Below are 24,000 nucleotides of genomic sequence, written 5' to 3'. Positions count from 1 at the left end.
TTTGTTTTTTATCTTCATTTCTTTATGGCAGTTTTTTACCTCCTGTTTAAGGTCCTCTATTATTTTCATAAAGTACTGTTTAAGGTCAGTTTCTTCTATATCTTCTGGTGTAGAAGGAACGGCGGGGCTGCGTCCCATCACCCAGCTAGCTTTACCCAAAATAATTACACGGAAACTGTATTCTTTTAAAACACTGCCGGTCCCATTAGTTTCAGCCTCTTACTCACATCTGGATTAACCCATATTTAGTAATCTGTGTAGCACCACGAGGTGTGGCTTACCAGGAGAGATCTTAACCTGCATCCATCTCAGAGAGGAGAAGCATGGCGATTGCATATATCGACTGCCTGAAGCGTCTCCCCAACTCTGCTTCCTTTTTCCCACAATTCTGTTCTGTCTACTCCGCCTACCTAATTTTCTGTCTCTTAAAGGGCCAAGGCAGTATTTTTATTAATAATGAAAGGAACACATAGACACTCCTCCATCATTTCCCCTTTTTCTGTTTAAACAAAAAAGAAAGGCTTTAACTTTAACATAGTAAAATTACATATAACAAAACAGTTATCAAGCAAGAATTACAGTTACAATATTTAAATCTATTTTATCTTTTATCATAATGAAGGAAAACTATAACTATTGAACCATTCCTCAACTCCATCAAAGACTCCAGAAGGATATAAGACTACCTAAGTAAACAAGAAATATGCAACTTTCAAACTCTAGAAATGACAGAGACAACTCGCTGCCTGGACAGTCACCCAAAGTTCCTCTGTACCATTGGGGCATCCATCTTCAGCCTTCAGGCCCATAGTGTCCAGCAGACATTTCCATGAAGCAGGAAATTCCAAAGACAGTTCAGTCACTTTCTGCTGTGTCCTGCAGAACGTCTCTCAGACTCCCTCACGAATCAGGAACCCCAAAAGACCATCTCACCCTTAGGCAAGTTCAGCAGTCCTCTCTCTGCGGGTTCTTTGTGTCCAGTTTATGCAACAGTCCAGGCAAGAGCAGTTCTTGCCCAAATGGCTATCAAACTCCATAAGGAGCCTCTTCGATGCCCATCTTCCTCTTGAAGTAGATTGGTGCTGCCAGGAGCAGACATTTCTCATTGTCATGAAAAACCCTAAGTTATTAAAACATTAAATGCCATATTCTGCAGTCTTTGAAAGATATGAACAATTCCTATCTGAAATATATCTATGCACATCTAGAAAATCTAACTAACATGACTACAAGCTTGACTATTATCGATGATTATCCATTAACAACCTATATTTCCTAATTATACATTACATTCTTAAATGAACTACACAATTACAATACCTTAATCAAGAGTAGAAATACATATACATATAACAAAATTGACCTTAAAATCCATACCAATGCAAATTATTCATATCTATATCATCTCCCCCTTTAAATGTAAAAGAACATTTATAAACAATATTTGGAAAAATGGGCGCAGTTATTTCTCTCCAAACTGCTTCCTGCTGAGTGGGGGCGCTGTTATTTAGGTCTTTCATGGTATAACCTGTCTGCTAGGTTCATCTTAGTTGGCAGTTGAGTGAAGTAATTTTTGAAGGTGTTCACAGCAACCTTTCAGGAGGGTGTGGTCTACCATACCATATTGGGATAGAAGCAATCCACAGAGTCTCATCCTCTGTGAAAACAAAAGAAGAAACTCTTTTCCAAAGCATCATGTTCTTAGATCCAAATTCTGAAGTCATACCATTAAGATGTCCATTCTGGTCTAGCCTGGAAGCCCATATAATGAAATGTCTCTCAGTATTTAGCTCCTTTACAGTCAAAAATTTCAAATAAAACACAATAAAATACATAATCCAGACTCTCTGTGAATTTTCCATTTTTACGTGGCTTATTTTTACTCTATCACTTTACTTTATCCTGTTTCTTTAAAGACTTTACCCTTTTAAGGCATTAACTTCATTCTCTATATATTTATTTTTTCTTTCTCTCAAGCCTACGTTCAGTCATCCAACATTGTGACCCATTTAAAAGTCGTTTCTGTCTGAATCTGTCCTATTGTGAATCTGTAATTTTTTTACTATCCAGGAGCACTTCTTAAAAGGTTAAGCACTTCTTAAAAACTTAAGTTGCGTCACGTAGAGGTAATACGGTACCGCCTGTTTCCAGCCAAGTCTAAACCTTAACTGCGCTGTTATCATGGTAATTACAATAGATCCTGCCTGAGATCAGCACAGTTCAGCATGGTGGAGCAGAGCCAGAGCCGCTCCTGCCTCAGTCATTTGGTGCCCCTGAGCTGCACATTGTTCCAGGCACACAGCAGTCCACAAAATAGAGCTGCAATCAGCAGTTTAATTCTGAGACTGAGCGTGCAGCATAGAAACTCTTTTCATCCAATTTACAGCCAAATCTGACACTCAGAGCACCACGCTGCCAGGAAACATCTCTCTGTATGGCGGCATAAATCCACCATGCTCTCCTGCTCACCTAAGCCTGATTCCGCCATCTGCCAAGGTGCAGGCAGGGAGCAGTGAGCCATTGGCATGGTCTCAGAGTACTTTCTTTCTGATCCCGAGTGGGCACACAAACATCCAGTCCCATAAAAGCCATTGAAATGCTTTAAAGCCAGAGTTCCATGCTGGCAGCACAGTGCAGGAAGCTGTGTTTTAAAACAGCACAAGTTTTTTCCTGTTACGGCGGCTGAGTCAGGGAAATTTCTCTGTGGCACGCCAGAAAACAGCAAAAAGCTGTGTTAAAGTCTGTCTCTCCTTTATTTAAAGCTCTCTCAGGTTTTTAAGTGGATTTAGTCCATCATGTTGGAGTGTCAATCTGTAGAAGGAGCGGCGGGGCTGCGTCCCACCACCCAGCTAGCTTTACCCAAAATAATTACACAGAAACTGTATTCTTTTAAAACACTGCCGGGCCCATTAGTTTCAGCCTCTTACTCACATCTGGATTAACCCATATTTAGTAATCTACGAGATGTGGCTTACCAGGAGAGATCTTAACCTGCATCCATCTCAGAGAGGAAAAGCATGGCAACTGCATATGGCAACTGCTTGAAGTGTCTCCCCAACTCTGCTACCTTTTTCCCACAATTCTGTTCTGTCTACTCCGCCTACCTAATTTTCTGTCTCTTAAAGGGCCAAGGCAGTATCTTTATTAATAATGAAAGGAACACATAGACACTCCTCCATCATTCTGGAGTAGGGTGTTCAATTCTTGTTGTTTCGGGATGTCTGGATTCTGGTGATGTCATGTTGCCTTTCATGTTGTTGGAGGAGTTCTTGCATTGGCGCCTGCCCATCTCTTCCTTCAAATGGAGCCGGGAGGTGCTTGGTGTCTTAGACCAATCTTTGCTGTGACTGAATCTGGTTGGATCTCCTCAGTGCCAGAGCAGGAGCTATTCCTTGCAGCACAATCTGAAGAAGCCCGCACTCCCTTGCAGGAATCCTCAGACCTGCCTGGAGGCCAGAGTCTGACCCCTTTGGGTGGATGGCTTTAGTATAGGAGCAGGACACCTGAATACACTAGGGAAGGCTTGGGAGAGGCAGGGACCTGAGAAACAAAGACAAGCCTGCAGAGGGAGCTGGGGGAGGGGGTCTGTGCTCTCTTCCAGGGCAGGTTGCCCCAGGGTCGCACTCACTCACCAGTCCAGATGGAACTCCACTGCACAGGATCAGGGATTCCTGGCAGCCCAGGGATGCCGCCTGGACAAAAGGGCCAAGGTGGGGGCAGGGCGGGATGGAATATCACACAGGGAACCTGGCAGCACAATCTGAAGGAGCCCGCACTCCCTTGCAGGAATCCTCAGTCCTGCCTGGAGGCCAGAGTCTAACCCCAAGAAGCCAAATTTTGTTATTTGCAGATAATATGATAGTGTACATCAGTGACCCCAAAAACTCTACCAAAGAACTTCTACAGCTGATAAATACCTTCAGTGATGTGGCAGGATACAAGATCAACTCAAAAAAATCAGTAGCCCTTCTATACACAAAGGATAGAAAAGCAGAGAGGGAAATCAGAGAAACTTCACCTTTCACAATAGCCACAAATAGCTTTAAGTATCTTTGGGTAACACTAACCAAGGAATTGAAAGATCTATTTGACAAGAACTTTAAGGCTTTGAAGAAAGAAATTGAAGAGGACACCAGAAAATGGAAGGTTCTCCCATGTTCTTGAATGGGTAGGATCAACATAGTAAAAATGGCAATTCTACCAAAGGCAATCTATAAATTCAATGCAATCCAAATCCAAATCCCAACAAAATTCTTCACAGACCTTGAGAGAACAATAATCAATTTTATATGGAAAAACAAAAAGCCCAGGATAGCCAAAAAAATCTTATACAATAAAGGAACTTCTGGAGGCATTACCATCCCTGACTTCAAACTCTATTACAGAGCTACAGTATTGAAAACAGCTTGGTATTGGCATAAAAACAGAGAAGTTGACCAATGGAATTGAATAGAAGTCCCGGATTTTAACCCACAAACCTATGAACACCTGATTTTTGATAAAGGAGCCAAAAGTACACAATGGAAGAAAGAGGGCATCTTCAACAAATGGTGCTGGCATAACTGGATGTCAACATGTAGAAGAATGAAAATAGATCCGTATCTATCACCATGCACAAAACTCAAATCTAAATGATTAGAGACCTCAATATAAATCCAACCACACTGAATCTGATAAAAGAGAAAGTGGGAAGTAGACTGCAACACATGGGCACAGGAGACCACTTCCTACATATGACTCCAGTAGCACAGACAATAAGAGCAACATTGAGTAAATGGGACCTCCTGAAACTGAGAAGCTTCTTAAAACAAAGGATATGGTCATTAAGACAAAAAGGCCTCCTACTGAATTGGAGAATATCTTCACTATCCCCACATCAGACAAAGGTCTGATTTCCAAAATATATAAATAACTCAAGAAACTAGACATTAAAATTATAATTAACCCAATTAAAAAGTGGGGTACTGAACTGAACAGAGAATTCTCAACAGAATAAATTCAAATGGCCAAAAGACACTTAAGGTCATGTTCAACCTTCTTAAGCGATCAGAGAAATGCAAGTCAAAACAACTTTGAGATACCATCTTATACTTGTCAGCATGGCTAAAATAAAAAACATCAATGATAGCCTATGCTGGAGAGGATGTGGAGTAACGAGAACACATATCCATTGCTGGTGAGAATGCAAACTTGTGCAACCACTTTGGAAATCATTGTGGCAGTGTCTCAGGAAATTGGGAATCAACCTACCTCAGGATCCAGCAATACCACTCTTGGGAATATACCCAAGAGATACCCAATCATACTACAAACACATTTGTTCAACTATGTTCATAACAGCATTATTTGTAATAGCCAGAACATGGAAACAACCTAGATGCTCCTCAACTGAAGAATGGATAAAGAAACTGTGGAATATATACACATTGGAGTACTAATCAGCGGTAAAAACAATTACATCTTGAATTTTGCATGCAAATGGATGGAAATAGAAGCACTATCCTGAGTAAGAACCCAGACCCAAAAAGATGAATATGGTATGTCCTCACTCATTAGTGGACTTTAGCCATAAATAAAGGACATTGAGTCTATAGTTCACAAGCCTAGAGAAGCCAAATAACAAGGTGAACCCAAAGCAAAACATATATGGATCTTCCTGGAAATTGGAAGCTAACAAGATTGCCTGGCAAAAGTTGGGAGCACGGGGATGAGTGTAGGGGTAGAGGTGGGTTTGAGCGAAGGGGAATGGGGGAGAGAGAAGGGAGAAGGAAAAGCCTGGGGAGAGCTTGGGGGAGTAGGAGGGTGGAGATAGAGGAAGGGCAGATATAAGAGCAGGGAAGAAGATATCTACATTAAGGGAGCCATTTTAGGATTGGCAAGAGACTTGACTTTAGAGGGGAACCCAGGTGTCCATGGGGATGTCCCCAGCTAGGTCCTCAGGCAGCAGAGGAGAGGGTGCCTGAACTGTCCTTGCTCTACAATCACACTGATGATTATCTCAAATATCACCATTGAATCTTCATCCGGTGATGGATGGAGATAGAGACAGAGACCCTCATCAGAACAACGGACTGAGCTCCCAAGGTCCAGTTGAAGAGCAGGAGGGAGAACATGAGCAAGGAAGTCAAGACCACAAGGGGTTGGTCCACCCACTGACGCAGTATGCCTGTTCTAATGGGAGCTCATCAAATCTAGCTTGACAGAGTTTTGTTCTTAAAGACTTTAGTAGCTGGGCAGCTGCGCATAGCTGCGCGGAGACCTGCGGAACACGTGTGACCAGGGCGGCGGGTGAAAAGGCGGTGCAGTGGCGGGTTAACGGCACAGACACAGAAAATAGACATAAAGCTTTATTAAAGGAGAGAGGGAGAGAGGGGGAGAGGGAGAGAGAGAGAGAAAAAAAGAGAGAGAGAGAAAGAGAGAGGGGGGCGCATGTGCACACGCAAAAGGGGGGCAGTGAGAAGAGAGAGAGAGAAGAGATTCAGGATGACTCCAAGAGACCAGAGGTCGCTGGGAGTGGGCGTGGAAAGGGGCGGGGACCAAAAGAATAACACAGAGACTGAAGTAGCATGTGATCAAACTGGACTCTCTTAATGTGGCTGCCAATGGGGGCTGACTGAGAAGCCAATGATAAAGGCACTGGGACTTGTTTCTACTGCTTGTACTGGCTTTTTGGGATCCTAGTCTATTTGGATGCATAGCTTTCTAGCCCTGGATGTAGCGGGGAGGGCCTTGGACTTCCCACAGGGCAGGGTTCCCTTTCCTGTCCCTAGGAGTTAGGGGGAGGGAGGAGGGGGACTGGGGAGTGGGAGGGGAATGGGAGGAGGGGAGAAAGTGTAAATTTTTGAATGGAAAAATAAAAAAAAATTCTATTTCCATTTCCAGGCCTTAAACAGTTTTATTCATTTCCTTCAATTGTTGCTTTCTTTTTTCTTGACTTTCTTTAAGGGATTTATTGATTACCTCCAATGTTTGGTTTGTCTTTTCCTCTATTTCTTTAAGGGATCTATTCATTTACTCTTTAAAGATCTATATCAAGAGATGCCCAATCATACAACAAAAGCATATGCTCATCTATGTTCATAGCAGCATTATTTGTAATAGCCAGATCCTGGAAACAACCTAGATGCCCTTCAGTGGAAGAATGGATGAAGAAACTGTGGAGTATATACATGCTAGGATACTACTCAGCGGTAAAAAACAATGACATCTTGAATTTTGCAGGCAAATGGATGGAAATAGAAAACACTATTCTGAGTGAGGTAACCCAGACCCAAAAAGATGAACATGGGATGTACTCACTCATAATCGGTTTCTAGCCATAATTAAAGGACATTGAGCCTATAAATTTGGGATCCTTGAGAAGATAATAAGAAGGTGAACTCCCAAAAAAAGATATAGTAATCCTCCTGGATATTGGAAGTAGACACGATCGCCGGGCAAAATTGGGAACTTGAGGGTTGGGCGAGACTGGGCCAAGGGAAGATGGGGAGAGAAAAATGTGAAGGGGAGAATGGGGGGAGCTCGGAGGAATGGGATGCTTGGGATATAGGAAGGGTGGATATGGGAGCAGGGAAGCATATATCTTAATTTAAGGAGCTACCTGAGGGTTGTCAAGAGACTTGACCCTAGAGGGGTTCCCAGGTTTCCAGGGAGACGCCCCCAGTTAGTTCCTTGGGCAGCTGAGGAGAGGGAGCCTGAAAAGGCCAGTTCCTATAGCCATACTGATGAATTTCTTGCATATCACCATAGAACCTCCACCTGACGATAGATGAAGAAAATGACAGAGCCCCACATTGGAGCACCGGACTGAGCTCCCAAGGTCCTGATGAGGAGCAGAAGGAGAGAGAACATGAGAAAGAAAGTCAGGACCGTGAGGGAACAACCATCTGGCGACAGATGGGGAAGGTGACTGAGCCCCACATTGGAGCACTGGACTGAGCTCCCAAGGTCCTGATGAGGAGCAGAAGGAGCGAGAACATGAGGGAGAAAGTCAGGAACGTGAGGGGTGCGTTCACTCATGGAGACGGTGGGACAGAACTAATGGGAGATCACCAACTCTAGTTGGAATGGGACTGATGGATCATGCGACCAAACCCGTCTCTCTGAATGTGGCCAACAGCGGGGGCTGACTGAGAAGCAAAGGACAATGGCTCTGGGCTCTGATTCTTCTGCATGGACGGGCTCTGTGGGAGCCTTCTCAGCTTGGTCGATCACCTTCCTGGACCTGGGGGGAGTTGGGAGGACCTTGGTCTTAGCATAGAGTGGGGAACCCTGATGGCCCCTTGGCCTTGAGAGGGAGGGAGGGGAGGTATGGGTGGAGGGGAGGGGAGGGAAGGGGGAGAAGGAGGGGAGGGAAGGGGGAGGAGTAGGGGAGGGAGGGGGGGGGGAGGAGGGAAGGAGATGGAAATTTTTAAATATAAAAAAAATAAACCATGAGAAAAAAAAAGATCTATATCATCTTTATAAATTTGGTTTTAAGGTCATTTTCTTGTGCTTCAGCAGGGATGAAATATTTAGGGCTTGCGATGGTAGGATAACTGCACTCTAGGCAGTGACATATTGCCTTGACTCTCGGAGATTGTATTCCCTGGCACCTAGACATCTGGGTTTGGGTTGATCTAGGTGCTGATTGCTGAGTTTTGTTGGGGGCCATAGGCCCCAACATAGAAACTATCTTTCCCTATCTGGACTGGTATGGAGGAACGAGACACAGTACACAGTCATATGGAAGGGCATCTCAGGCTTCCTCCATCCTGAAGAACTACCCAAGTTTATTATATAAAACTCCTTTAATCCCCCCCCCCCCGCCCCCAGTAAACCAAGGTGGATCCTCATTAATATTCTCTTTCCAGGGGAGGCGGGGCTAGGGAAACACCTGAAACTTAAGTCACCAGCTTTGGAAACAACACCTCTCCCCAGGCCATCTACCTTTTAACAAAGGAGAAGGAGCAACACATCCTGGCCTTTGTTAGGTGGCTGTCTTGCTTGTTTGGCAGGATTGCAGCTGCCTAGTGGCCAGTGAGCCTGCCTGTAAATTATCTTATATGAAATATGGGCCCACAGAGTTTGTCTTTGTTGGATGAATGTTTGTTCCTTGGTTTCTGTTTCCTCCCTGGTCTTCTGGTCAGAGTGGCCTGCGGTTGAGCAGAACTCTACCCAGGTTGGAGGCTTGACTTTTTATGGCTGGGATGGCCTCTGGTTAAGCAGGGAGTATCCACCTGAGTTGGGGGTTGGGATACTGCGATGAAGAGGGATGGGAGCTTACAGATAGGGTGGGGAGTGAGAGAGCTGGGGGGGGTCTCCCTGATGTGTGACCTACCTAGATCTCTGTCAGCTGGCATTTCCTGTTGTCAAGCAAGGGGGCCCATGTTGAGGGAAGGGACACAAAGGGGAGGAGGGGAAGGTTGGTTGGTGGTCAGGTGGGTGAGCACTGAGAGTTGAGGCAACTTATGGGCAGGAGGTCTAACTGGAGTTCTGGCAGTTGTTGTGGCCTCTGGTGAAGCAGGGGGCTTCCATCAGAGTTTAAATTCTTAGCATCTATGCCCCAAACACAAGGGTATGCAAGTTTGTAAAAGAAACAGCTTAATTCACAAATTGACTCTTGTGCATTAATATTGGGAGACTTCAATATTTCACTCTTGTCAATAGATAGGTCATCCAGAAAAAAACACTAAACAGAGAAATACTGGACCTAGCTGAAGTTATAAACCAACATATATTTACAGAATATTTCATACAAACATAAAAGAATATAACTTCTACTCATCACCCCATGGAACTTTCTCTAAAAGTGACCACATACTCAGACACAAATCAAGTCTCAACAGATACAAGAAAATTGAAAGAACTCTATGTATCCTTTCTGGCCAGCACAGATTAAAACTAGCAATTAAAAAGCACAGAAACAACAGGGAACTTACAAATTAATTTATGGAATAATTCATTGAACTTACTGAGCAACTCACTACTGAATGAAAGATGGGTCAAGTCAGAAATTAAGAAAGTGATTAAAGACTTTCTAGAATTGAATGAAAATGAATACATAGCACCCTTTATGGAACTTACGGGATACTGTGGGAACACGGTCCAGGAATGGAGTCACGTGAGGGGCATTCTGATGGCTTGTGAGAAAACTTCAAAAAAGCAAGAGTCTTGTGACCTCAGTCTCCTCAAACATGGAATTGTTCTGGAAACATGTTTTTTTGTGCTCCTCCTAGGTGTAGCAGATAAGACTGAATTGGCTTCAGATTATTCATTGTGACTGGCTATTTTATTTGTTTATATGCTTCTGTAGACAAATGTGTTTTTGTTGTATGCAGCTTGCTCATCATGTACAGCCTGCCCTTGTGATTGTGCAATTTACTTATCTGACTCCTCTTAATCCCCAGAGTATAAGTTTTCTGATGCTCTGAATAAAGTTGGTTATTACATGATACTTTATCCTGACTCATTCCCATTCTCTCACGTCCTGTAGCCTCTAGAACGGTAAGCAAGTGGTGCCACAAATCAGAGGCTGAAGTCGGTGAAAAGATAAGAGAGTAGGGATCCTCACAGAAGGGTGAGTGAGAATAACAGGACAGAAATCAGGGAATGCTTTGCCTTGCATTAAACTGTGTATCATTTTTTAAAGAAAGGAGGAACAATCGTATCAAAATCATATCCATTAGATTACTTCAAGCTGTTTATGATTATAATTCCTGGTTTCCAGATGAAGGGACTTTAGGTTAAGAAGTATGACACAGACTTTGAAAAAATATTGAGAAGACATGTAAAAAAAAGGGGGAGAGATCTCTGCTCAATTTTTGGTCTTTTGACATTAATTCGGATTGTTATTGAAATGCTTAAGAAAGAAAAGGAGGATATTAATCATGAGGAAGAGATGGCTAATTTCTTTACTGAATAGAAACTGAATGATCAAATCTTTAAATTGGGAAATGAGGCCAAAAAGGAGATCTTTTTTTTTTTTCCATTCAGGCAAAATTGAAAGACTTTCTCAGCTCCCTTTAGATACATATCCTTCATTGCCTGAAAATGACCCTAGAGCATGGGGTGAGGAACCTGATAATCAATCTAATATTAAATTTCCTCCATTTCCTGATGAAGATTTAGGAGAGCCTATGAAAACGCTAAGTTTGCAATCTAGGCAATTCCTACTGGGCCTCATGAGCTGCACTTAGTATTTCCAAAGCAATTTCAACAAAATCAAAATGCTTATATACAATAACTGACCTGTTAAAAATCTAAAAGCAAAGACGACATTAGACAGTTCTTGAATATTATTTTGAGAGGCAAAAAACTACATCTATTTGAATCCAGACTAAAAGAAGCATTTGTGTGTCATGTGGATCATTTACTGTCTTTAAACTTATTTTCTCTACTAAACTGTTTCCTACAGGTATAGCACAAGAGGACAAACGTTTGGAATGGGTTTATTTACACCATCAGGGCCAGAAAATGTTAACTCCTTACCTTAGTCTTCTCGCTCAGTTAGTAAATCAGGTGAGGCCCTGATGCCAACAATTACATGGATTTGATTCTTGCTGCATTATTTTACTCTTAACTATTAATAGTTTTTAAGAGCATTAGAGCACTCCATGAATTTTCAAATTTAATTTGCAGATTCTATGGAAGGGTAGGAAATCATTATCAAGTTGGTAAGCTATGGTTTTCCTCATACAAACTGAATTTGTGATTCCTTCTGTTCTCCCACAGTCACATACATGTTTTATTCATGGCTCATCTAAGGCTTTAGGAAGGATTTGTGGTCCAGCCGTTCACCTATCTATTAATACTTCTTTTCCCCCAGCCCAGCAGGTGGAACTGGATGTTTTGAATTATCTATTACAGTCAATTCACAAACCCTTAAATATTGTTTCAGATTCTGCTTATGCTGTAGGGTTATTTCCATCAACAAACTCATACTTATTTACATTCTGACCTCCCTGGTTTTATTACAAAAGGAAATAAGCAATAGATTAAATAAATAAATGAATAAATAAATAAGAAACAGATTAACTGGCTTTCTTTTTCCTTCTACAGAAGAAAATTGGCAAGAAAATCCTTGACTGTAAAGTCAGAACCACGTAGCTGATGCTGCCAAGTTTTGCTGTTTGCTGGGGCTGGAACATATTCCCCTTGTTAGATTACTTCTTCACCACTTTCTGTTTTCCATGACTTTCTTCATTGACTGTCCTAGAACTCAGTTTGTAGACCAGGCTGGCCATGAATTTAGAGATCTGCTTTTTTCTGTCTCCAGAGAACTGGGATTAAAGGCATGCACCACCACACCTGGCTCTAAACTTTTCTTTAATTCCTTTTCACAATTGGAAATTTAGCTCAATGGGATCTTGACCTGAGGACCTCTTTCCTTTATTTTATTTCTAAATCCGTTTACCTCCTTGAACACAGGATTTAGCTTCATTCCTGGAGCTCCTTTTCTCCTCAAATTATACATTTTGTATTTGCTCTTTCTCAGTTTGCTCCTTTTTATTATAAATCTTCATTAGAGTTAACACTAGTAACCATATAACAGAATCTATACTAGGCTATTTTGAGACTTCCTCTGCAAACAGAATAAATCCATATCTCTTCACTTTAACCTCAGGCAGACTCTTTGAGCAAGGGCAAAAAGCAACTACATTCTCCACCAAAGTATCAAACAAAAATTCTTCTCCTCTGAAACCTCTTAATCCAGGCCTCCACAGCTCAAATCTTCCTGTTAGTATGGTCCGTTAAATAGAGCTTAAAGCATTCCACTGCTTTCCAAACCCAAAGTACTAAAGTGCAAATTTCTCCAAACAAAACCATGGTCAGTCCTATCACAGCAATATCCCTGTCCCTGGTACCAACTTCTGTCTTAGGATTTCTACTGCTGTGAAGAGACACCATGACTACTGCAACTCTTTTTTTTTTTAAAATTTATTTAAGTAACTTTTTTTCATTTATTTTACATACCAACCAGTTTCCCCTCCCGTCTCTCCTCTCTTTCCCTCTCTTTCCCATCTACCCCCTTCCCCATCCTCTCCTCCTTCTTCTCCATTCAGAAAGGGGCAGGCAACTCTTATAAAGGAAAGCATTTAATGTGGTGGCTTACAGTTTCAGAGGTTTAGTTCATTATCATCATGGTGTGACTCAGCATCATTCAGGCAGACATAGCACTGGAGGAAGTTGAGAGTTACGCGTCTTGATCTACAGGCAACAGGAAGTGATCTGTATCTCCTGTGTAACTTGAACACAGGAGACCTCAAAGCCCACACCACAGTGACACACTTCCTCCACAGGCCCACACATATTTCAACAAAGCCATTTTTCCTAATAGTTCTACTCCCTTTGGGGGCATTTTCTTTCAAACCACAAAAATTTGTATGATAGAAATGTCTGGTTACTGAAAAAAGAAATTGAAAAGATTTCAGAAGATGGAAAGATCTTCCATGATCATACATCAGTAGTATAACATAGTAAAAATGGCCATTCTACCAAAAGTTGCCTACATATTTCATATAATTTTCGTCAAAATTCCAACACAAAATCTTCACAGATCTTGAAAAAATTCAGCTTTATATGAAAATAAAGAACCCAGGACAACTAAAACAACACTGAATAATAAAAGTATTGGTGATCACAATCCTTGATTTCAAGTTGTACTACACTGATATAGTAATAAAAAAGTATGCTATTGGCACAAAACAGATACATTGATCAATAGAATCAAATTGAAAATTCATACATAAGTGCATATACTTATGGATACCTGATGTTTGATAAAGAGGCCAGAAGATAGCATCTTCAACACAAGGTGTTGGTCACACTGGATGGCTGCATGAAGAAGAATGCAAATAGATCCATAGTTACCACCCAACACAAAACTCAACTCAAAATGGACCAAATACCCCAACAAAGCCTGATACACTGTGCTTGAGAGATGAGAAAGTGAGAAATAACCTAGAACTCACTGGCACAGAAGAAGACTTTCTGAACAGAACATCATTAACACACATTAGATCAGGCACTAAGATCAGCAATCAAGAAATGGGACCTCATGAAACTGAGATGCTTCTGCACAGCAAAGGACACCATCATTCAGGCAAAGCAGCAGCCAAAGAAATGGTACACAGTTTTTTTACCAGCTACATATCTGATAGAGGACTGATATCCAAAATATATAAAGAACTCAAGAAACTAGGTAATAAGAAAACAACCAACTAAAAAGTGGGGAGAAGCTCTAAACAGAGAATTCTCAATACAGAAACCTTAGATGGATGAGAGACACTTAAATGTTCAGTGTTTTAGCCAGAGAAATACAAATCAAAACTACTTTGGGATTCAATCTAAACTTGTCAGTGGCTAATATTAACAGAACAAGCGACATTTCATACTGGGAAGGATATGGAGTAATGGGAATACTCGTCCATTTTTGGCAGGAGTGCAAACTCATACAGTCATTATGGAAATAAGTATTGTGGTTCCTCAGGAAGACTGAAATTGATCTACCTCAAGATCCAGCTATACCACTCTTTGCCGAATACCCAAAGGATGATTCTTCCTACCCCAAGGACACTTGCTCAACCATGTTCTTTTCTGTTCTATTCATAATAGCCAGAAATTTGGAAACAACCTAGATGTTCCTTAACAGAAGAATAAAGAAAATGTGGTACATTTACACAATGTATTATTACTCAGCTGTTAAAAATTGACATCATGAAATTTGCAGGCAAATGGGTGGAAATGGAAAAAAAATCATCCTGGGTGAGGTATCCTGGATCAGAAAGACAAATACAATATGCTTTTGTTTATATTGTGGATATTAACTGTTAAGGCAATGATAACCGAACTACAACCTCACAGGAACATATGTCTGCTGTCTTTCTAGCATCCTTCCTCTCAGGCTCAGTACTGATCATCCTGGCCTAGTACAGTGCCTGTGCCTCAACCTTTTTACACACAGGTTCTTCATTGTACCACCTTCCTGTGTATATTCCATTACCTCCAGCATAACATCCTCTATGACTCCTCTATGACTTCCTCCACTCTACTCTGCACAGCCTCTTCCACTCAATGACCATGGATGTTCATCTCCCAAAGGAACCTGAGCTCTGAGAGCAGAAATGTCCCCTGGTCCATGTTCCTATGGGCCTATTCTGCTTCTGTGCACTTATGGTAAAGTCATACTGTGTCCCTGACCCCTAACCAGTCTTCTGACCTAATATAGATGTGCGTTCAGGGCCAGCTGGGCAGTCAAGATGTGATGTGGCACAGGGTAATCATGCAGACAGTATGTGTATTCATTGAACTCAAGCTTCGAGTGTGTGGCCTCTCTGCCTGGTCTTTGCACACTTTTCTATCTTTAGAAAAATATGCTGCAGATCATTCATGAAAGAAAGTGACCAAGTGGGTGAAAAGTAACCACATCAGGAATGGGAGAGACCTTACAGTCAAGTAGCCCAAGGCAGCCATGGACAAAGGCAGTCAGGCCATAGGGCATAGGGAACATGCTGGGCCTGGGAAAGCAGGCTATAGCTCCCCAAGTGCAGGCTCATGCTAGTGAAGTTTCTGCACTGTTCACTCAGGGTTTAGGTATGCTCTATAGGAGAAGGACCCCAGCCTCAGCTAGTATGTACACAAGAGCAGGCATGGTGTTGGTCTACATGACTGTTTTGTTTGCACATTCTAGAAGGGACTTGATTCTTTGTTCTGGATCCCAGAACATATGGGTGGGAACAGCCTGTGTTGGAGAGAGTCTTGTTATCACACTTGCCCTGCTAATGCTGACTCAGACAGGTGTTAGCAAGATGTTGGTCCTGGGCTGGGGATGTAGCTTGGTTGGTGCAGCGCATGCCTAGCTGTAGAGAGCCTTGGCTTTCATCCCTGTCATCACGTAAACCAGGTGTGGTGAATGTAAGCCTGTAATCTCAGTACTGCAGAGGTGAAGGCAGATGAATCAGAAGTTCAGTCTTTTTTGACTGCACAAGTCAGAGGGCAGCCTGGAATACACAAGAATCTACCTCCAAAACAAACAAAAAAGCCAGCATTCCACTTGAAACAAATGTGTCCAGACACTATGGCTGAAACCACATCAAGTTTAGACTTTTTCAGAGTCTCAGAGATGAGTACCCAAGTTCTTGAGGGAAGCAGAACACGTGGCGGATGATGGATGGATGATAGAGGACAGATATCAACAGTAGACGGCAGAGACAGAGGACGATGAAATGGAGATGACAGGCAGGTGGACAACAGACAGATGGGTGACACACAGAATCAAGCTCCACCTCCAGAAGGATGATTTTATAGACAGATGGAGACCCGGTTACAGACGGAATGGGGGAGGAACTGAAGACTTAAGGGACTGGCCACACAGTTGGGCCGAATATGTGGATGATAAGTGTGATATACCTGGGACAAGCCAGCAGGATGGAAACCAAGGCAGGAGCTGATATTGTGAACTTGTAACAAGGTTCTTCCTTCTCTGATGAGAGGGTTCATTTGGCTGTCACCTTGACAGGATTAAGTGATGGCATTTCTCCTATGTCTATGCAGGACTTCCCAGAGATGGTTAGATCTTGAGAGTTCTGAACTAACCAGTGGGTCAGCTTGTTGTGGATGGATTCAGAATATGATGGCATTATTGGGAGCTGGTGATGCTAGGGGGAGGATCTAACCGAGGAAGTAGGTTACTTGGGTCATGCAGTTGGGGCTACATTTGGCCCTGGACAGTTTCTAAATTTCACTTGTATGTTATGAGCCAGGATAAAACCCTGCCATGAGAAAGAATGTTGGGAGCCAGAATCTAGGCATGTCAAGAGAGCAGGTATGAGTGCTCAAGGAATTTGCTTTTGATGGCTGAAGGGTCATATCTGCTTGCTACAATAGATGTTTCTTGCCAGTTTGTCCAAAGCCTGGTAGCTATAGGGCCATGTGGTTAGAGATAATGTGTTTTTGCTTAGCCCTGGTTCTAACCTAGGTTCTCAGATTCCTGGTTGCACCAAGCAACAAGAAACAGCTGCATGCTCCAGCCTCCACAGAGCTTCCCATCTGTGCAACTACATCTCAATCATGGTCAATCCTCACCATGATGGATTGACTTCTTGCAAACTGTGAGCCAAAACTTCTTGTTTTTTTTTGTCATGTATTCTGTCATAGCAGTAAGTGTTGAAGTCCCAAGCTGAGGACACTAGTGCATGACTACAATTGGATACTGAGTTTGTCACTGGATCAGAGTAGATGCCTTAAAAGGGGCAGTTGGTACACAGATGCACACATGGGGGGAGGTTGTAAAATTTAGTCAGTGGCTAGTGCATTGCTTCTACCAGATAAGGAATGGACGACTGAGTGCCACCACTGTAGTGCACAGAACTGATTCTCTCTGCAGCATGGAGAATTCTAACCTCTGATGCCATATTCCAAATTCCTGTTTTCCAGGGCAGGCAGAGAATGGATCTCTGCTATTCAAGCCATGATCTGTCCTGGCAGACTATGGAAACTAATATAGACGCTGGTATTGAAGTCGGGTGACATAAAACGACACAGGAACCTAGCCCAGGTGCCCTGGAGAAATGAACTGTGACATGTCTCTTTCAGGTCAGGTTTCTCAGCTGTCGGGGACCAGTTACTGGCCTGACTGTATTTATTTTATCGCTCTGCTAGGGTTGTCCAAAGGTCCTCAAGAGTCAGAAGGGAGAGGCCTGCTTTTACTATAGGGCCTCAGGAAAGGTGCCTGCCTGCCAGTGTCTCTGAAGCCTCAATGTTCTCTGAACTCAATGATCTTAATCATCTGTCTTGTTTGCTTCAGAGGGAGGTAGGTGTGGTCGTATTCTGGTCCTGAAATAGATGGAGGACCCAGTTATCTTTTGAAGGTCTAGGACAGAGCCTTTCCCTTGGGCTCCAGGTCCCACTGCTCAGTAATGATGGCTCTGCGTCCCAAGCATCCTGCTTTAGTTCAGTTGCTTAGCATGTCTGGGCCCAAGCCCAGATTCCCTGCAGCTCACTGCACAGTAGGCACTGGCTAGGAGTCAAATGCCATACTTTGTCACCTGCCAATGTGTGGCTTCTATAGCAGAATTGCCACCGACAGGAATCTGGTACTTCCCAGTCCTGTGTAGGACACATCTATCACAATAGCAGAAGCTGCAACTGCATTGGTCAGCCTGGTGTATACGGCCACTGTAGCTGTACTGGTGGGGCTCCTCTTCTGACTAGTCCAACCCCGAGTCTTTCTCACAATCCCCTACCAGGGCCTACATAGACCCAAATGGTTTCTAACAGTCAAACCTGTGTCTTAGGATGTTCCAGCTGCAAAGACTCCACCTTGGGAATGCAGTGAGAGCAGCCTGCTCTGACAGACACTACAGACCCCTGCGTTTCTTCCCCCTTCGCTTGCTCTCCCTTAGAAAAGACTGTCACCCTCTACCAGTGGGAGTGGGGCCACTTTCACCAGACTGTCTTCTCTACTGCAAGTCATCAGTCTACAATCACCCTCAAGCTGCAGCACCTGCTCCACATAGAGATATTAGCTCTCTTCGTCCTGACTGCCCCTCCCTCCTGGCCTCCACATCCTGTAGATACAGGATGATTCCCACTTGCAGAGCATCCCTACCTGATTATGAGATAATTGGAGGAGACTTGAGACTGGGAACAGAATGCTGGGTGGATGAGGCTTTGGGGGTGTTAGTATGGTGTGTGCATGTGTCCTTTTGTACAAGGACAGTGGGGTTGGTCCACACAGGAAGAACAGAGTGAGTCATACAAAGTTGGAGGATGTTTTATTGTTATTAAAGAGATGGAGAGAGACCTTAAAGACATAAATGGGCTCCAGAAAATTTAAAGAAAAAAAAAGCTGGCAAAGCTAAGCTTTCTATCATGAACATCTCTTGGGAATCCCCAAAGAGCCGGGCGTCCTCCCTTTTCCTTCCCATTTTCTCCCTTGTCTTTGTTGGGGACTTTGAACTGGCATTGGCCTTTATATGAAACAAGGAAACAGTCACGGTGCCTCTCCAGTGCCACTGGCTAGTCAACTTCAGTGCCCCAGGCGTGGCATCTCTCCCTAGATGTCTACTCGAACTGATATTTTCTGCAGTGGGTGAGCAGGCTGCAGGAAGGGACACAGTCTGACCTGGTTTTTCTAGCACCCTTTCCCTTTTCCTCCCTGTTGCTCCTGGACCACCCGATGACCTGAGTCAGATCTGCTCATCAGGCCCTTTTTCTGGAGGTCCTTCTGAGTTACTCAGCCCTTGCTCAGTGGCCTCTGCACCGGTTCCTGCTAGGGCTCAACAGAGACTTTGAGGCTCAGGTCCCCCTCTGAGAGTCTCTGGAGTATAGCTGGGTCATGCAGTGACCTGTGTCCTGCTCTTCAGGCTGTGGGGTCAGCAATATCTCTGATTGGATTTTGCATCTGAGAATTTAGCATGTTGTATAGGTGACAGGAAGAGGGGTCTTCATAAGGAGCCTCATCTTAGGGAGGTTCTGCCCCTACATTCCCCAAAGCAAGAATTCACTTAAGTGTCAGGAAAAACCTGGCAGGGCACTGGTGGTGAGAAAGCCATCAAATCTTCAATAGCCCTTCCCAGATTTCCCTTTGGGCAGTGGTGTCCCTGGCTTCTCAGCTTCAGTGGCATATGGAAACTTCCCCTTCTCTCAGGAAACACTGTTTATGAGAGGACTGTGTAAACAAGGCTGGTTCTAAAGCTCGTCTGCATCTAATGGAGGCAGGTAACACAGCCCTCTTGGGAGAGTGCCCAGTCAAGGGCCAGACACCCTGTAAAAGGAACTTATGGTCCTATCCATTAGTCTGGCATCGGCTGTGGTGCTGTTGGCTATAGTCTGGGGAAGAGTCTTCTCTTCTTGTGGTCCTCCAAATGTGAAAGGGAGGTGGGTAGAAGAGTCAGAGCCATAAGATCAAAGGATGCTGAGATGAGAGGACAATTTGGCCTGTTCAGCTGGATGGACTTGGTCCTAGAGGGCCTAGCAAGCTCTGAGTACCTCTGAGAGGTTATCTAGGCGCCCTGTCCAATCATGTTCCGATAGTCACGGCCAACTGTCTGCTTCACTTCTACCACCGAGGAGACGATCCACTTCACCTGTGGGATGCAAAAATGAGATGAACTGTGTGACTTTAGTCCCCTCCATCCTGAACAGTGAGACAGGGTCAGCTCCCAACCTTGGGGTGACATACAGCTGGAGTGAGGATAAAATGGTGACATTTTAGGGCACAGTCTGAGTATAGTTTTGAGATGGTGTATAGCTATAGTAAGGGGAATTGCAGGGATAACACAAGGATCTGGCGAGGACCAGGTTTAGATAGAGTGGGGAACGACATAGAAACAGTGTGCAGATAGTATCGGAGATGATGGATAGGGTAGGCGGTAACATAGAGGGGCATCAAGACAAATTAGGGACAACATGGACAATGTGGGTATAGCATAGAGCAGGAGAGGGACAGTGAAGGGGTGGTATGAGGACAGAATATGACTGTGGACGATGACATACGACAGCGTGGGAGAAAGCTTGAGACAGTATGGGATAGGCAGGGCAGCATGACTCATCGTCGAGATAGCTTGTGGATAGTGTAGCTATTGTGGAGGTGCTGGGGGAGCTGTGCCGACCTTGAAGAGCGTGACAGTGGCACTGTAGCACACGCTGAGTAGGAAGAGGGTGATGAAGATGCTGATGGTCGTCCAGAGCCCGTCCAGCTCCCCGTCCTGGGCCTCAGGACAACTTTCGTCCAGTTCCAGCTCTGCACAAAAAGAGGCAGTCAGTGTTTGTCCCGACAAGGGAGGGATTCCCTATGTGGCAGCTGAGTTTGCATGGAGGTAGAGGAGAAAGAGCCAGCTGGACTGGACCAACAGACCCTCCCTTTCTACCCTCTCTGGGCCAGCAGCCCAAGTTCCTCCAAGTGTCCCATCTTAAACCCTGGGCTCAGCCAGAAACAACAGGCCTGATGGTGCCCTGGAGTATGAAGGACCCTTTTTGTCTACCCCACCACTTAGTACTGGGCTGGCTGGGCTGAATCAGGGCTTATGACCCCTGTAGGTAGTGACTCTGTAGCCTGTCTGATGTGCTGTTTGTCCCATGGTGACCAAGTCCAGAGGGCCAGAATGAGGGCAGGGCCTGTGTTTGGTGATGCCTGGGCTTTCTAGAAGCTCCACATTTAGGAAGTGAACCAAGGAGAGTGTTAACTCTCCTTGATGAAAATAGGTGCTTGAGGATAGAGGGTCAGACTGTGTCTGGGGGTACTTCTCTGTGTGTTTGGGCAAAGGATTCAGGTGCTCATGGGAGCTATTTTATTGGCACTGGCCCAAATATGAACATTTAGGTAGTGTTTAGGGAGGCTGCCCATGTGAGATATTGATTGTATATGTGTGTGTGTCTGTGTGTGTGTGTGTGTGTATGATTGGAGGTAGAGACGCCATGTGGGTTGTATGATGTTCAGGAGGCTGGTTTTAATGGCTATGGTCTCAGCCTATATGTGGGTATTTAAATAGTTACTTCCTTGGTGGCATCCAGGGACACATGTCTCAGTGACCCTGGTCTCAGATGTTCCTCTTGGAGCACAGGTGTAAGTTAATGTCATATAGATGTAGTCAGGAGTGGTTATCCCTATCTCTGAGGTCTGGCGGAGTTTGTCTGGGCTCCATGTATGGACAGCAAGAGTCTTTCTTTCTGTCAATGTTCCCATTTGCTTCTGCAGTGCTTACAGAGACCTACTCAGTCACAGTAGGGGGTCATGGTAGAGAGAAGGGCAGACAGATGAGGGTGGGTCTTGTGTTGAGGTGAGGTGCACTCCTTGTATTCCTTTCTTTGGATGTTTTCTAGGGGTGTCTCCAGTCCCATCACAGAGGAGTTGGTGGTTGGAGGGAGGGTATGGAGAGAGTCCCTTAGGCCAACCTTCCTACCCAGTGAGGGATGATCCCTGGCAAGGACAGGCACACTGGCATGCTCTGGGTCTGGCAATGTAAGATCTCTTTTCTTTCGTTAATGCTAACTTAGGCCTTGGACCCTGGTCAGACCCCGCAGCCTGTGGCTGAGGCATGTCATATGCTATGTGCTGTGTAAAGAACCAGGATAATCTCAGAGGATCCCAGGATATCTCTGGGTGCTTTATTTACAGGGTTATGGGGTAGGGCTGGTAACAGTGTCTTGTAGGACCCAATGTCTGGCTGGGTGTTTGAGCTCATTTACCAGGGGAGCGGGAGAGGTTCTTCTGCGTGTGATGGTTATGCAGAGCCTCGTGTACCACAGAACAGGTAAAAGTCTCTCCTTGCAACCAGCTGTTTGTGTCCACAGTGAGCTTGCTGTAGAGGAAGTAGGACCCATCTGAGTCCAGAATGGGTGGGGTGTTCTTGTAGTTCTGCTCCAGCACCCCGTTCCTTTCCCACTCCACGCTGATGGCGTCAGGGAAGAAGTCTGTGACCATGCAAGTCAGACTAACCTTCTTCTTGGACATTTGTTCTCGAGGTGGAGGTATGGCGTATACTTGAGGTACCCTAGGTTGCCCTGCGGAGAGAGAAGTCACAACAAATTAAGGACGAAGTAGAGGGCTGTCCACAAAGCGTTCATTCTTATGCCCATCACAGCTCCCATCCACTTTGTCTACAGGTCCCACCTTTGGGTTTTGAGATGGTTCTCTCAGTAGGGCCTGGGAGGCCTTTGTTGTTGACCTTGCATTTAAACTCCTTGCCACTCAGCCAGTCATTGTGCTGGATGGGGAGGACACTGACCACGCGGAGGGTTCCGTTGCTCAGCAGCTCAGGAGGCTGTGTCTGAGCTGTGTACACTTCGACATTGTTCACAAACCACTTGATCTGAACATCTGGTTCTTCCTCGCTCACATCCACCACCACACATGTGACCTTGGGGATCAGGGAGATCAGGAGTGTCTCTTTGGGTTTTGGAGGGAGGATGAAGACATCGATGTTAGCTATGAGGAGAAATAGGATGGATCAGAAACTGGGCCTCCTCCAATGTGTGACTATTTGTGACAGTCATTTCCTGGGACTAAAGAAGAAGACTTAAATGACTTACATGGACACTGGGGAGGTACGATGATGGGCTCTGCAGAGAAAAGACCAGGCATTAATAGAGTCAGAGTGAGAGAAGGCACCAATCTGGGGAGGTGAAGGATAGCCCCTAGTGTGGGCAGGGGTCAAGCTGTTCCTGGATAGGATACGGATTGGTAGGTTGAGACCTGCGTCCATGATGTGAAATATTGGTAGCCCTCTCAGAAGATCACTCTCTGACTGTGAGGAACATGAACAGAGGCCTCTAGGAGGTAGACACAAAGGAACCCTGTTCCCCTGATTGGTGTTGCCTCCCTGCCAACGTCTTTCCAGCTTCATTGTTGTATACAGAGGTTGACCCCAGTCTGACTTCCCAGTTAACCTTTATCTCCCTTGGTCACCCTCTCACCAATTTTCTTGCTCAAATTGGTGCGGCTGGCCGGGTGGGCGACGTTGCAGGTGACAGTCTGGCTGGGCCACATGCTGGAGGGCACAGTCACCGAGCTGCTGAGGGAGTAGAGCCCAGAATCCTGGACCAATGGGAAGGTGCGCACACCGCTGGTCAGGGTTCCAGGGTTCCAGGTAACTGTCGCCGGCCCAGGGAAAAAGCCCTTGACCAAGCATCCCAGGGTCACTGTGGAGCCGGTTGTGCTTCCACATCCAGGAGCCAGTGGATAGACAGATGGGGCTGTTGTTGAGGCTGCAAGAGAGGAGGATGTGTGAGCTTCTCAGGCATGGCTGGATCCAAGCACCTGGAAGAGCTCAGTCCTTGGTCCTACAAGAACCCCAGGCTTCTGCAAAGAGCATGTAGGATCTAGCACCTGGAATATGGGCATCATATGGCCACCTTGATTGTTCCAGCTGTCTCAGCTTAGACCCTGCTTACCCCAGGATCACCAGATCAGCCTGACTAGTAGAACTTCTGAGCCCAGCTCTATCCCCAGGATAGTTTCAGAGTGCTGGTGGATGAGCTCTCCGTGGCGTTTTCTATGTCCAGCTCTATAGTCTCTTG

The 24,000-nt window shown here is 44.7% G+C and overlaps 2 gene segments (V, D, J or C); both read right to left on the bottom strand.

Moving 5' to 3' along the window:
* LOC121677273 overlaps window positions 1-24,000 on the bottom strand; it is a 160,450-nt gene that overhangs the window by 64,830 nt on the left and 71,620 nt on the right.
* The window catches only part of LOC119819860, a 719,441-nt gene continuing 717,500 nt past the window's right edge, over window positions 22,060-24,000 (bottom strand). Inside the window, 4 exon segments of the C gene segment in view lie at window positions 22,060-22,485; window positions 22,595-22,909; window positions 23,014-23,043; window positions 23,398-23,688. Coding sequence covers window positions 22,163-22,485; window positions 22,595-22,909; window positions 23,014-23,043; window positions 23,398-23,688 — 959 coding nt within the window.

The sequence above is a fragment of the Arvicola amphibius genome, chromosome 7 (genome assembly GCF_903992535.2).
Source record: "Arvicola amphibius chromosome 7, mArvAmp1.2, whole genome shotgun sequence".
NCBI lineage: Eukaryota > Metazoa > Chordata > Mammalia > Rodentia > Cricetidae > Arvicola > Arvicola amphibius.
Note: the sequence above shows the minus strand (reverse complement) of the source record. Positions and strands in the feature narration are given on the sequence as shown.